The following is a 16,415-nucleotide window of genomic DNA, read 5'->3' on the forward strand; positions in this document are numbered from 1 at the left end:
TGTTTTCCATTGCCAGCAACTCACCTTAACAGTTCGCAGAATAACGCTTTTTATTAACACAAATTGTGACAGATTAATAAGTTTCAAAGGTTGTTGGTGATAGTGTCTACTGCAAAAATATGTTTTAATGCAATCTACATCTATATTAAGCAACCGCAAGCTCTAATATGAAGCAATCTACTGATGTATTATAGGGTAAGCAGAAACAAAAGCTCTAGTCCTAAAAGCAGCATTTAACATACATAGAGTACATTTCTTAGACAAGATGTCCCTGTGGGGCAAGAAGATGGACCCAGCCCATCAATTGGTCCCAGAAATTTTGGTGGAGTTTTCTCCAATTTCGTCCCTATCCCCAGCTTACTTTTATACCCTTTCTCTGTATTTTAGGTGGAGCTTGAGTGGTTTTAGTCACAGATACCTCTTATTTCTGATTGGTGTAAAGTTCTTTCACCATACCTAATGGGAGGGGGGTGGTTGTGGCTTGGCACCTGAGGAGAGGGTTTCCACACTATTGTTGGCACAGCAGCAGAACACCTTGATTCTCCCTTGGCTGACAGCTACTGTACGGTCTCATGATCTTCACAGTACCACAGTGTTCCCCCTTTCTGCTGGGATTTGAATGGAGGGTGGCCACATAATCTCCACTTCGTTCCACTCTCTGTTCCATCCCTCTCAGTAGATGATTATCTTGTATGGGGAGCATGTCAACTGCAGTCCACCCAGGGAGTTGCAGCTGCTTTTTACCCGTAGAATTCTGAGTCTCCTCTAAATTTTAACCCTATCCATCATGCCACACCCACCTCATTGTCTGTTGGGTTTTGCCAAGTGCAGGACACCATTTCCCACTCTATATGTAGCACAGGCACATGTACCCAGACCTTCTTGCACCTCTGTTTAAAGTACTTGATGACTGGCAGATTAGCTATGAATTGCTGATCTGTCTATTTAAGAGCTTCAAAGACTGTCCAGGTCACATTTACTCTGTCTAGGAGATAAAATGCATAGGGTGTTTTTCACATCAAAGCAGGTCTTAATTGCTCTTTTTCATTTCCAAACTAAATATATGTATGTACAATCCGTTGTATATTTTTCAATAAAAAGAAAAAATTATCAGGTACTTTGGCTCAGTTTCCACCTCTCTGAAGTAAAAAATCATATGTCTTCCTTAGAAATTATTCGTGTGTATATTTTACGAAAGTGTTGAGTCCTTATGGAACTGATAAATTGAGTATACACAAACAGTCTTGAAATAAATTTAGTAAAGAACTATCTGTTTATTACTGCATAGATGACTTTCTGACAGCAAGGAAGGTTTTAGATAAGAGAACTTCCAGTGAGGGTTAAAACTGATTGACTTTTGTTTGTTTGTTTTTTTCATTGTCAATCCTTAGGAAGCTTGAAAAGATTGCTTTAGTCAATTTGCTGAAGCAGGCTTTCATTAGAGATATACTGAGCAGTGCTTTAATCAGTACATAAATCCACCAATTTCAGATAATTGGTGCTAATCATCATTTCTCAACATAAAAGGACTTGAGCAAGGATTTTTGTCAACAGCAAAGTTGACATGATACACAGAGGCACAAGGTCTTGCAAGGACCTTGCAAGCTCCCTCTGACTCGTGGAACAGAGCTGTTCACCTGGCTGAACTTGTGCTAGATGTACAAGGATACAGACTAATGAAAATTACATGACCAGAATTCTGAATCTTGGCCACCTTGCAAGAAATCTGTTGCCCAGAGGTAGGCATCCATCTGCAATTCTACAGCAGGAACACAGGACAGGTAGCACCTCTATCCATCTAACTGGCACAGAGTGGCTTGTGTTCAGGCAGCTATGCTTACTCCCTCCTTACCAAAAAGAGGATAACTGCATCCAGTCTGCTTTCTTTTGGATGCTCCTCAGTTCCTCCTCACCCCTGAGCAGTGACCAAGCATTGTTTGAAAAGCACATGAGTTTGGACACGACATAGTTGTGCCACAGACCCCGGTAGCACTTCAGCAGCATGTTTTGTGCTCTATTACAGATGTGGCCAACAAAGGCTGAAATGCCTAAAAAATACTGTCCAAGATACTCCAGCCATTAGAAGAAAAAGGTAGCTGGGGGAAAAGTGAAATCTCTTCTATTATATAGCAATGAGCCATAAGGACTAGAAAGTCCTTGCTGTTTTAAAAAGTGTTGACTATCTTATTTGAATATATACTAATTATTTCTTAGATCATTTGCTTGAAAACTAGTGACTGCAATACCTTTATTAGCCCTGAAGAAAGTCAAAGGCACAATTCTGTGTCTATTAAAGAGTAGGCTTCATTCATTCTGGAATGAAAAAAACAGAAAGAATTATTCTGCTTTGCTCCCACTAAAAAAGGTCAGTTGTACAGCAAAGAGAATTACTCATATGTGACACAGGAAAAAAAATTAAGCATTGTTGCACAGTGGGACATTAGACTGTAATAGGTCAGCTGTGAACTGTTCTGGAATACAGACTCACCTGCTACTCAGAGCTTTGAGAGCCAGAACGGGAGACTCCAAGCATCCCCTGTACGATGTTGCAGACCCTGTTCATAAGATTTGGGCTATAATGCTGCCTAAATAGTTTTTCTCGCCTGACCTGAACAATAAGCATTTGTTTGGGATTGTAACCTGTCATGGAAGTATTCTGGATTTGAATCCCTTCAAGGCTGAAAAAGGAATTTAACCTGTCTCCTTTTCTTCAGGATAAGTGCTTTAAATCATAGTTTATTATATAAAATTTGGGAACAGTATATCTATGTTGCTCTAAAATTAGATCTCTGCAGTGCATTTTAAATCATATGTTGTAGAGGATTGGTTAGAAATGCAAGGACATATGAACATGGCTAAGGCTATGGATGAGCTGCTAAAGTATAAGACTACTGCTAAAGTATAAGCAGTTTCCCTAGGCCCATGAGAAAGTTAGAGATAGCAGGGCCGTGAGAAAGCGGCAGTGTCCTTGAGTATTCTAAATTGAGCTGAGAAACAGGAGCTAGGCATTACCAAAACAAAGGCACTTAATGAGCCACCTGTGTAAACAATGGAAAGCAGTTAAGATGATATCACCACCTAACTGAGTACCAATAATGAGCCTAATTTCTGTAATATTCATGAACCTATTATAGAGTGTATATTAAGCTACTATCAATCTATAATAAACGAAGTTCCTGGATTCTCATATTGAGGTGTCTAGAGCTTTCCGTCGCGATGTTAATATGTAAGTTTTCTAGAACAGGTAAAAGAGGTCTCAGCAGACCTAGATAAAGAAATGCTAAGTTACCAGACATGTCTAGTCCAGGAAGCTGGGTTATTGAAAGCAGGTCTTTTAAAATGCATATGCTAGAGTTTCAAATGCAAGTAATTTTTCACATGTTTGAATTATTTAAGTCTGGCTTTATACTCCTCTGATTGCTTCTATGAGAAACAGATGGCATAAATCTAACAATAACGTGCAGGACATGGTCTCCCTTGTTAAGTAGTTTAAAAAATTTCAGAGTCCAAAGATTGGCAAATGTTGTACCAAAATATTTCCTGACACTGTTCCACAGGACAGGAAGCATTCTCCATCCAGATGTTTGATTTTAAGGCACTTTTTAGTTAAGGACATACGAATCACCTTCTTGAATCAGATCAGTAATCCACACTGTCTGCCAGGGAACAATGTTAGAGGCATAATGTCATAATATTACATCTGACAAATCAATGCAAAATCATTATCAATGCAAAGTAATGCAAATTTTGGCTGTTTAAAATCCTAAAGATTTGAAATGTCATATTCCTCTTATATATCATCTTATATATGCTTCATTTTAAATTACCTACTTTTTAAAATATAAATCAGGTTTCTGAGCAAAATACCATCCTCCCCAGAATCAGCTTTATTTCTGCAAAATGAAGTAATCATCTCTCCACTGTAAAAATGTCTGAAATACTGTGGTCAGGAAAAAGCTGGGGTCAGAATAGATGGTCATTGTGGCATTTACCAGTGCAAAATCTATGAAACATGATACTTAAACCATGCATTGTATGATGTTAAACTACCTGAAATCCATGTGGTCTTAGCTAAATGAATACACAGGCTTTACACTCTATGACGTCTTCCATTTTGCAAAGTTCAACTGATAAAATACTACGGGTTGAATTTAAGGCTTTGTTGGGCGTATCAGAATGGAGGGAACATAAGGTTTTTGAATGTGGAGCTTTAGCCACCTGTCTCCAATTATACTCAGTGTGACTGCAAGATTAAAATGCCATCTAGCTCACTGCGAAAATATGTCCCATAGCATCTCCTTTTAGCTCAGGAGCATTAATGTTAATAACAGCCCAACAAAGAATCAATTTTATTTTGGTACTTTCAGCGATTAAATATTTTATACATAGGTCTGGCAACAGTGCTAAAAACTCTCAAACACAAAATTTGAGCTGAAAACATGTACTGGTACTGAGAAAAACTGTATGTGAAACAGTGTGTGCTAATTGAATGACTAGCACGAATGGTAGCTAAGAGAGCTACATTCTCCTGACAAATTCATATGAAGTAGAATGTGAAATCAAAGAATCTGTGAAATAACTATGTTGACAAGTATTGATTTCAAGTTAAATTATCAGACTGAAATGATTTTTTTATTATTATTATTTTGAGTGCCTGGCAATTTTACTCTTTAAAAAAAAATCAATGCAAAACCGGCCAGTAGTTTGGTTAATACTATATATAAAATTCTGTAAATGATATGATGCCAAATTTCTAGACTTCCCCTATTCTTATTCTTATTATTACAAAGCTCCAAATCTGTAACTAGTGCAAGCCATAACCAAAGTTACACACAGTCTTTCCAGTTGACAATTAAGCATTATTTCTGCAAACTCACACGCTGAAGGTAAAAAGATTAGTGAAACTGGTCCATCCTGACAGAAATGTTAGCTAAGGAGATACTGCTGAAGGTATCATTATTATATTCAGAGTGTTTAAATATGAATTCCAATTTTAAGTTCCAGATGTTTCATTTCAATGTCCAAACAGGTCCTTTTACATTAACTATAGCTGCCTGAGATCTTCTGTGTTGTTTCACAACTGCTCCTGTTTACATTCCTTTCTAGAAAAAAGGCCAAAATAGACCCTGGAAGAGGAATAATTTGACTGTAGATAAGTAAGTAGCCATTGAGTCACTCTCAGGAATCTCTACCTTACATTTTTCATGCAAGATTCTGTCTGTAAATAGGACAGTTAGGACTGTCTTTATTACCTCATATAGTAATACACTTTAGAGATGTTAATTCTGGAGAATGTTAAAAAGGCAAGTATTAGACATTTTCATAACAGGGATCTTTGAATCACATTTACTTAGATGCACATTTTTTTCAGATCATAATAATAATTATCAATCAATACATGGAAGAAATCTAGCAGTCTGCATTTGGTATACAAAACACTAGAGATGAATGTTAGAAAAAAAAAGTCATTGCCTTTTCTGTTCCTTAGTGTTAAAGCATTTAATTCCATACTACCTTTGGAAAAGTAACATCTCCCACTTTCAAATGAGGCAGGTCAGACATGCAGAACTGAATCCCTGGGTATCTATAAAGTAAAAATTCAGCTTCAGGTCTTTTGATGCTCTGTTCCAGTTATGGAGACAGCAAAGATCATAAATTACATGGTATGTTGAGAGTTATAATATGTAACCTCCCTGAGTGGTGCAAAAAACATTGTGTCAGAGATAGAGACAGGGCTCGTGTCTCTTCTATACCTTTTTATCATGTTTCATCCTTCAGCACTGTACTCTAAATAAAAGAAAAAATTTCACCAGGAAAGGACATCAATGGTCTACCTGCATTACTGTTATTTTGCAGAGCAACATAACCCTGATGCCATTCCCCTGTTAAAAAGAAAGTCTGTCATCTAAGCCAGGACGTTATTCCAACAAATGGATCCAAATGATCATGGGCATGAAATATAATTCAATGCAGAACAGTTGAAAACACCAAAATATGGAGGACTCTGTGCAGATCACCTGTACAGCTGTGTTTCCACCCTGATGAATCAAGGAGCTTTTCCATATCTTCTAATTACTAGTGGGTCTGTAGAATTGCTTTTAGTGCACTCCTTGACATTTTCTTTTAATATGTCTTTGCGCTTGTTGGACTTCCTCTCATGCTAACCCACTGCCATCTCCTCTGCAGGTTTACTCTTATCACTCATCACCTGAATTTCATGCAGAATCATCAGTACTGCAAGGTTTCAGAAACTTTTGCTGAGATACAGCAAAGGAACTTTTTCTCCTTGTGCACCTGCTGCACATTTCTTTGCCTTTCTTTACAGAAGATTTATATTACTCTGGAGAATACTGACACACTCTAATAAAACTAGATGGAGTCATAGAATATCCTGAGTTGTAAGGCACCCACAAGGTTTGCTGAAATTCAATTCCTGGTCCTGAACTGGACAACCCCAAGAAATACACCATGTGCCTGAGAGTGTTGTCCAAATACTTCTTGAACTCTGGAACGATTGGTGCTGTGACCACTTCCCTGTTCCAGTGCCCAACCACCCTTTGGGTGAAGAATCTTTTCCTAATATCCAACCTAAACCTCCTCTGATACAAATTCAGTCCATTCCCTCGGGTCCTGTCACTTGTCACCAGAGAGAAGAGATCAGTACCTGCCCCTCCTCTTCCCCTCACAAGGAAGTTGTAACTGCAGTGAGGTCTCCCATCAGTGTCCTCTTCTCCAGGCTGAACAGACCAAGTGATGACAGCCACCCTTCTTATGGCTTCCCCTCTAGAGCTGTCACCATCTTTGTAGCCCTCATCTGGATGCTCTCTAATAGCATTATATCTATGATGCAGAGTGAGGGGTTATTTATCTAATTTTTTTCCTGAAAATATGCCACTGTTTTGATGTGGTTTTATTATTACTATATATTTAATATCAAGTGCTCCAGTAACAGAGGAAAAACTGTTTCTGTGATCTTCTCTCTCATGTTCTTTAGCACTGCACCATTATTTGTTTTGACCCTTCAGTTTTGACCCCTCCAGCATGGGAGACTCTGCTGAAGGCATGTACCATCACCAGCATAGCTTGCAACCTCATAGGGGCACACAAGCTACTTCCCCATTAAAATGGTTAGGTGTGGGAGACCAGGAGAAGTGTGCTGTGGAAGATTGTGTCTACAAGCAATGGAAGGCAAATATAGAAATATGCAAGGAAATTCTTGGAACACCAGAAGAATGCACCTTTTCTACCTTTGTTTAATGAGTCGGATTGTTAAAGTACTTTATACTCATCAGTAATGTTAATGTTGAATGTTTGGAATGTTATTGCCTTATAATATCCCTTTGATTGTCAGTTTACCACATGTCCCTCAGTGTTTAGTACCTCAACCCACGCCCTTGTTCATGATTGGTTCAAAAATGCTGCATTGCAGTATCGAATTCATTAGTAATCCCTTGTTTGAATATCTCCACCCTTATTCTCCCTCCATTGGTTTGTATTTGCATGATCCTCCCAAACTCCTCCCCTTTTTCCAGTACCTTCCCTCCTGACCCTATTTAAATCTGATTCTCCCCTCAATAAAGGACCATTTTTGCCTCTACTCTGAGGTGGTCGAACCCTCTTTCCTAACGGGTCGCATCAGTTAGGGCATATAGCAGGTGAAAACTGGCAAGGCAGCTGGGGTTGATGGAATTCCACCTGAAATCTGGAAACATGGGGGACAAGCACTCCTTGCTAAATTTCACGAGTTTGTGGTGCGCTGTTGGGAACTAGGCAAACTACCATCAGACCTTCGTGATGCAGTCATCATCACCTTGTATAAGAAGAAAGGAGATAAACCAGACTGTTCAAATTACCGTGGTATTACTCTGCTCTCCATTGCTGGCAAAATCCTGGCAAGAATACTTTTGAACAGACTAATACCTGCTATAACAGAAGGAATTCTACCTGAAAGCCAGTGTGGTTTCAGAGCCAACAGGAGCACCACAGACATGGTATTTGTTCTCAGACGACTGCAAGAGAAGAGTAGGGAACAGAACAAAGGTCTTTATGTAACCTTTGTTGACCTCACCAAGGCTTTCGATACTGTGAGCAGAAAAGGTCTATGGCAGATTTTGGAACGTTTAGGTTGTCCCAAGTTCCTTAAAATGATCATCTCACTCCATGAGGATCAGTGTGGCCAAGTCAGATATGGCAATGCACTTTCTGAACCCTTTCTAATAACGAATGGTGTGAAACAAGGCTGCGTGCTAGCACCAACCCTATTCACAATCTTTTTCAGCATGATGCTCCAAAGTACCATGGAAGACCTCGATGATCAGGACGGTATCTACATCCGATACCATACTGATGGAAGCCTTTTCAACCTCAGGTGACTGAAGGCCCACACCAAGACCTTAAATCATCTTGTCCAGGAGCTGTTTTATGCTGATGACGCCGCCCCTGTCACCCACACAGAAGCAGCTCTGCAGCGTTTAACATCCTGCTTTGCAGATGCTGCCGAGCTCTTTGGGCTGGGAGTCAGCTTAAAGAAGACAGAAGTTCTCTATCAACCTGCACTTCAGGAAGTCTTCCATCATCCCCACATCACCACTGGCAAATCACTGCTCAAATCAGTCCAGCAGTTTAATTACCTAGGTAGCTTCATCTCCTCGGATGGTGAGATTGATGGAGAGATAGACAACAGGTTAGCAAAGGCATAGAGTGCTTTTGGAAAACTCCACAAAAGAGTATGGTGTAATAAACACTAGAAGAAAAGTACCAAGATCAGTGTTTACAGAGACATTGTACTGTCTACTCTCTTATATGGTTCCAAATCATGGGTCATCTACCATCACCACCTGAGGCTCTTAGAACGCTTCCATCAATGCTGTCTCTGTACAATCCTAAACATCCACCAGTCAGATTATGTGACTAACACGTCTGTTCTAGAACAGGCAGCAGTCACAAGTATTGAGGCCATGTTGCTGAGAACACAGCTGCGCTGGTCAGGACATGTCTCAAGGATGAAGGACCACCGCCTCCCAAGATCGTACTCTGTGGTGAACTTGCCACTGGTTGCCACAAGAGAGGAGCCCCAAAGAAAAGATACAAGGACTCCCTGAAACAACATCTCAGCCTTGGCCATATTGATCAACATAACTGGTCAACTCTGGCCTCCAATTGGGAGGCTTGGAGACACACTATCTATAACGCTGCTGATGCTTTTGAGAACACATGCAGGATCACTCTCAAGGAGAAAAGACAACACAGAAAGAATCGTGTCTTGCCGATACCACCTAAGGAGTCTTTCTGCCTTTTTAACCACCAGTGCGCCTGTAGCAAATGCGGGTAGAGCCCTTCCCAAATCTTTGTTCGCGAAGCCTAGCCATGATGATGATTATTTGTTTTATGAAAAGGAGGAAGATTCCCCTGGTAATGGTACAACTCTTATACTTCAAAACTCAGACAATAATCCTGAGTGTGGCCATGCCTAAGTCACTTCGCTTCTGCTTATCCTCCTGTAAAACATGAAAAGGAATATGTTTCTCTGTTAATTCTTTTGAACCGAAGGAACACAGTAGAATATGTCTGTGGCACATATGCCAACCAACATCTGTGTCACTGCTCTCCTACTGGAATTCAAAGAAGAGATGTTATTGGTACTGACATTTCCTAGACAATAAACCAATATGTGCTTCATCACCCTTCAGTTCACATCATTTTTCCATGACCTTTTTCATTTCTGTCTCAATCTCATATGCTATTTCTCATTGTATTTTTGAACAAAAAATGAGAACCAAAAATTTAGATCATGTCTGCTTTAAATATTTATGATTTAGGATAATATAAGGCCTTTTTTAGCATAAAACATATAGGAAAGCAGTCCTTTAGTAAAACTCAAAGTTAAATTTATATGAGAGTCCATACTGCTGGCATGTTTGCAAAATGCCAAACCTACTACTACTGCAATCAGCTGCAGGGATTCAGCTGGGGCTGAAAGGGTTTGTCTTGTCCTGTACATCAGTCATTGGCATCGTTACATGCAACATCTTTGGGCTTCCAGATGTTTGGGAAGTAGCTGGCTCACACTTCTGAAAAAAATTTCTCTTTTGCAGCGATGTCATGCCACTAATGGCAGGCAGAGAAGCTGCACAGGTTCCTTCATTGAATGACCTTCTCTCTTCTGCTCCAGGAAACAATAGCCTCTGTAGACAGGCTGAGCTCAAACAGCCTGCAAGGGCAATACTGGGTGTACAAACTCGTGTCTGGCAGCACTGACCTGTTAGAGAGGAACACATGGTAATTTTTTAGTTTTTATCCTTTCACTATGTTATTAAAGTGTGAGGTATAACATGTGTCTGGCTTACCAAGAAACAGGAACAGAAAGCAGAAATATTTAGCATTTTCCCTTTCTTTTTTTGGGATTCTGCTTTAAATTTCAACCAATTTTAGCATTTACCTGGAAATATTTTGGAAAACGCGGAAATATTTTGGAAAACACATTTAACATTTAAGATGTTCCAGTTCTTAACAGGAAAACTAACCAATCTAAAAACTGTGTCAGGCTTTCACTGTTATCTTCAGACTCCAGTAGTCACTGCCAGGTCTCCACTGCTTGTGGAGTCTCAGCTGCAGACACTGCAAAAATGTGTGCAGTCCAGAGACTTCGAGAGAGTTTCAGCACAGCTGGTTCTGTGAAAAGGAAACAAAGCAGTTGTATCAGCATAGTGTTATACCCAAGGAAAATTTGTAAAAACTATTTCCAGCACCATAGCAGTGTGTGGATGTCAAAGTGTGGTTGGTTTGATCTTGCTGGAGGAACACTCCATTGTGCTCTACAGTCAGATTTCGTTCTTAGAGAGCAGTTTGACCATTTTTTTGCCTTAAAATAGGGGAAATTACAAGGCCACAGTGAAAAAGCTGATATTTTTAGATTCTTCAATATTATACTCTTTCACAGCCCTCCTGTTATGAATAAAAATAGCTTCCTATTATTAGCGTATATGACCAGTCATTTGCAGTATTTTCACATAAGGAAAACAGGTGAAAGGTAGTAACCTTTTCAAGAGATGGCACTCTCACTCAGGTTGCTCTCGGTAACGTCATGACACTAACAGATTTGTCTTGTTTAGAGATAAATATAAAATCAAATAGCAGATAGTTTAATGTTTGGAAAATGTATCAGCTGCCAATGGATATTTATTAGATAGTCAGGTAATACCAATTTTAGGAGGTTTTTTTCTGACTTTCTGGACTTTCAACCATTTGCTGCTTGCTGCTTTCCTTGTTTCTTCCTATGAAGTTGTATGTGCCTCAAAGTCAGGAGGGACTGGAAGGTGCACTTACAAGCAATGTCTCTGTAGTTAAAATGACAATTTTTTCTTCCTCAACAAGTGAAATACTAGTAATGATACAGTTGTTTTATCAAATCTAACGGTAAGAAAGGAAAATGGCAAAGCCTACTGTTGTAGGGTTTGGTGGTAATAAAACCCCACCTAATTAAAGAGGAGACCTCACTGCTGCAGGGGTCAACATTAATAGCTGTCAAGTAAATTCACATATAAAAGCAAACTACCAGGTCAGAGTTGACCACTGTGTGTGTGGATGATCACCAGACATGTTGACTACAGAACAGGAACAGTTCTTTTTTTTTATCCTTAATTACACCTGACTTACATCAATAAATTCAGGTGTACTGATAAGACTTGGTATCACATTGCTTCAAAATGCAATAAATGTTGTGTTTCATAAAACATCTCTGTATAATATTCTATTTAGAGGTTTACTTATTTCCTAGGCTCAGACACCAACCCAGGGTAAACTTTCAAAATGGATTATATTAGCTGTGTTTCAAGGGACCAGCAACAACAAAATCCAGTGTCACCTGCTTTTTTTTTTTTTTTCTGAAATTGAGACATAAAAAACATACAAAATTTATAGACAAAATAGGTGAAAACAGCCTCCATAAGTAGGCATATATCATAATGAAATGTAAAAACAAAACTGAGTTAAATACAGAGGTAGTTTACTTGTATCCCTGGCAATTGGACAACCACTCCATTCCCTGTTAGAGGTTTTTGGTCTGACTCTCACATCAGAATAAAGAATCAGCAACTCCTCCAATTTTGTCTAGACATTTTCTGATTTGTAATTAGACTCTTCTTCCACTTTTGGAGGCCAATCTGCACTGGTGCCTTAGCAAGTAAAATCTTGCTATTGTACTGTTTTATATTCTTTTGTCAAGAATTATTTATGATTTGTAAGATGTTTCCCTTCTTGAAAATACAATGTAATTGAGTAATTGATGATTTTCAACCCCTTCAGAAAAATAGACAGCTTCTTCTACATTGCATTTTCAAGTTCTATACTTTGCAAACATGGAGGACCTTCATATATGAAATTGAAAAATTAATGTTTGAATGAACTGGATGACATAGCATCTCAGGAAGGAGAGATTTATAATAATGGTTAATACTCCAATGGAATAGGCTATAATGAAATCTAATGTTTGAAAAATGAAGCTGCAGGAATTCAGATTAATATTGAAACATAAAAGTTTAATTAAGGACAATTAATTACACAAATGAGCCCTATATCATTTGTTGTAGTTTAAATCAAAACTGAACAACTTTCAAAAGTCTATGACATAGATACTATTGCAATTACATGTCTGAGACAGATATTCATCAGTTCTATCATAAGAAATTTAGAAACAACCACTAGTACTTACATTGTTTTACAATTTAAATAATTGAAACTGTCATTAACATTTTGACTGATGGGGCAGGAAAACTTCAATTTATGAAATAACATTGTTGTACATTCAAGTGCTCAAAGTTACAAAATGTGATAACCCAGTTAACCACTAGAGATTTATAAACTGGGCAAATCCAATCATATTCTTGACTGACCCAAGACTAACCAACATAGTGCAATATTATATAGCTTTTATTAAAGAAGGCAATAGGGATCTGTTAAAAACATCTTAACTAACTTATATGTAGGGAGGATGGGATATAATTTTGTAAATTTAATTTTAGACATGTCAATTGTTTCTTGGTTGAAAATTCAAAAATATTCATGGGAAGCTTACATCATTAAGGTGAACTAAGAAGCAGTTGAAAATGCTTTCTTACAGTGTAAAATCGTGATCAGTCTTATCTTTAGACAAACTCAGTTGCAAGTTTTTACCATTTAATATGTATAGAAATTTTTCTAAATACATACTGAAAAAAGACTGTATATTTTAGTCCTCCATGTTTGCTCATTTTGAGAGGGATTCATCTTACCATCCGTTTTCAAACTGTCTAGTACAAGCAAGTAATGTAACCTGACTGATTGTAAAAACAGCATCAGTGATGAGCTTAAATTGAACTTTCATCTTTTAAATTGCTACAGTGATATGTGTAATACCAATAGTTTATGATCCTTCTTAACAAGCCTTTATAAGAAATATCTGACAGATCATAACCCAGTCCTTCAACATATGTTTTTGTGAATGAATTCTAATTATTGCAAATGCTTATGTCCATGAGTGTTGGCAATGGAACTGGTTCCTTCCATACTGGTTGGCGTAGCTGAGACTGTAGCACCAACTGGTCCTCATCTGTCCTCCCAGACCCAGCAGCAAGTCCTCTGACAGAGATCAGTGTCTTCTAACATTAACAACTTAAGATTTTTTGTGCACACTTCTCTATGAAATAAATTGGTAATACAGCACTGAACCTGTTTTATAGAAAGTTCAACAACAATTACCAGCATCGGTTACAGTGTGGATTGTTGGTTTACTTTTAGCATATTGAACCAGATGCCCTTCTGAAATTAAAGTAATTAATCTACAGTGTTTTCAATCTACCTGTGCTGCTTTGACTTATCCTGCAATTTTGTTGATAAAATAAATATTTGTGTTCCCTAATTAGATTGGAAAAATAATGAATAGAGTCCTTCGTTATTATACTAGCAGCTGCACATACAAAATATACATTTGTGTAAGATGTCCTCCAAACTTTTCATAGCAATAAATAGAAACTAATTGCAGTATAAATTCTCTGTTGACAGTTGCTTTATACTGCTGATTTACCTATTAGTATCCTCAATTATGAATGAACAGAATAGCGGGTAGAACACTGTAAATATTAATTTAGGAACTATCCAAAATGCTTTGTAAATGTAACACAGTGCTATGACCGAAGCCATTCACTGATTAGATGATGAAGGAAGAGCTGAGAGGCATGTTAATCTTGGTACCTCAAAAGTACTACTTCCTTTACTGAATTTAAGTTCAAAATATACATAAATATCTGTCCCCACTGAAAACAATGGCAAAGCTGTCATATTCTAAATGTGATGCCAATTTATGCCCCAAAACAAGGCGCGGAGAGACTGCTCAGAGACAGAATTTCAGTCTATAAGCAGGAGGTATTTATTTCACGGCCGGGGAGCAGCCAGGTCGCCCTGGACAAACTGCTCCAACTCGAGAAACACACAATCCAACTTTTATACACCTTTTACTAAGCAATTACATCATATATTATGAATATTCATTACATTGCAACATCTGCTTTTAATATTCATAACAGGTGGAGTTGAGGCGGAGTTATAGGCGTGGTCCTTAATTTTGGGGAGAACTTCGGTGGGAGTTCCGGTCTTTCTTCATCATGAACCTCATGTCCTTTTCATCATCATCCTCCTAAACTTTTGAACCTTTCCTAATTTGGGTAGCTTCCTTATGAATTTGGCAGGGAGTTTTGGTATTTGGCACTAATACCTAATTTCTTGGCTTGTCCCTCTCTTTATCTCTTTGGTTTCCTCTCCATATGCCTTTTTTTTTTTTTTTTTTGTGTGCTAGCATTTTCTGTTCATGTTTATGTTCTTCTGTGTCAGGGTGTCCTGTACCTCAGTGAATTTATTGTCTCCGCTTTCCTAATACTGAATTCTATGTGCTTTGCTAAAGCTTGCATCTATATTTTGTGCTTAACTCTTTATATTGCTTAAATTCGCTTTTCAGGTGTTACCTGGCTTCAAATGGAAAATTAATTCCCTTTGTTTGTGTCAAATATCTGTCAAAAAATGAAGTAAGAGTTATAAATCAACTCAAACAGCAAAGTAGAGAAAAATGAAGTATGGTGAAATTTTTTCGAGTAAGTTTAAATCAGGAATTCCCACACTGAAATTTAGCCAACTATAAATTTAATCTAAAGGAAGTAATGGGAATAATGCTGGGGGTTTGCTTTGATGTCTTGCTCAGTAATCAATAGAGTATCTAATAATATCTTTAGAAGACCTGAAAATGAAGTATGACTACCTTTCCTTTCCTCTGCTAGCATATTTTCGGTAGCTACTAATTTAACCCTTTTTTTTTTTTTTCTTAAATCTTATCTTTAAAGTTTACTTTTACTCTGTAAATGTGTTTTTTCTATCATAAATCTCAAACATCTGAGAATCCACCCACCTCAAACGGTTGTCCAGAAGGCAATAAAACCTCCAAATATGTGCTGTCTTACAATATCAGCTGAAAATAAAAGCTATCATCCATGATCATTCCTGGGCCCTGGCTGTTAGTGACTGCTCCACTTTTTGGATATTCCCCCAAGTAAGATCAAAGAATATGCTGTTTCCTTTTCATTCATGTTAAACCTAGTGAAGAGCATTTATATTTCAGTTCTTGTAGGTATATAAAATATACCTGTACCAGATAGCTTTTTTTTTCTCTGAAGAAAATTGCTGGCATTTATTTTCTAAAAAAAATTATTTTCCCTGTACTAAATGAGGTGAGATGATGCATGAGTGATCTCACAGAGGGATATACTGAGATTTGAAGTAGCAAGTATGTATTTGGCAACAAAAATAATTCAGCATAAATATTTTTTGTGATATTGTGAGCGAGGGACTTAAAGAAACAGACTCAGGGGATGGAAAAATAAGGAAGTGAGTAATTTATATTTATTTAGGTGGGATGATGAAGGGGATAATGTACATTACCTTGATGGAGTGGCAGTTGCCTTAGCAGATCTGTTGAGTCATCTCTGTGGTACCATGTTGAGTCATTATGTATTGTTAGCTGCCACAGTAATCACAGAAAGACTTATTGAGAAGTAGATTACGTAAGAAGAGTAACTAAATACCCATTAGAATTCTGCCTGAGACAGAGGAAATTCAGCTTGCGTGATCAGCATTTGGAAAAGTAATGAGTAACCGACAGCCTGTGCGTATAATGCAATATTTGGGGTGCCTCAGGTCTCCCCTATTGGGGATAAAACTGTTGTAGAGAGCTCAGCTGCTCTGTCACACAACATGCAGTGCAGCCTGGCTGGCACTATCAGAGCAGGAAAAGCTGCAGTTCTGTAAATCCACTGTGCTCTATACATGGAACAGCAGAGCCACAGGCAGGAATGATGTTCACTTGTAACAGTGAGAGAGCAAGATACAGCAATGGG

General features: G+C 38.1%; 1 protein-coding gene across 1 annotated transcript in view; it reads left to right on the forward strand.

Annotated features, from left to right (window-relative positions):
• Nucleotides 1-16,415, forward strand: part of LOC127466875 (uncharacterized) — a 242,078-nt gene that overhangs the window by 5,114 nt on the left and 220,549 nt on the right. Inside the window, exon 3 of the mRNA XM_051778225.1 lies at nt 7,653-8,124. Coding sequence (XP_051634185.1) covers nt 7,653-8,124 — 472 coding nt within the window. The remainder of the gene's footprint in view (nt 1-7,652; nt 8,125-16,415) is intronic.

This window comes from Manacus candei, unplaced genomic scaffold (assembly GCF_025592945.1).
Source record: "Manacus candei isolate 608988 ecotype Guabito, Panama unplaced genomic scaffold, ASM2559294v1 h1tg000011l, whole genome shotgun sequence".
In the NCBI taxonomy this organism is placed as follows: Eukaryota; Metazoa; Chordata; class Aves; order Passeriformes; family Pipridae; genus Manacus; species Manacus candei.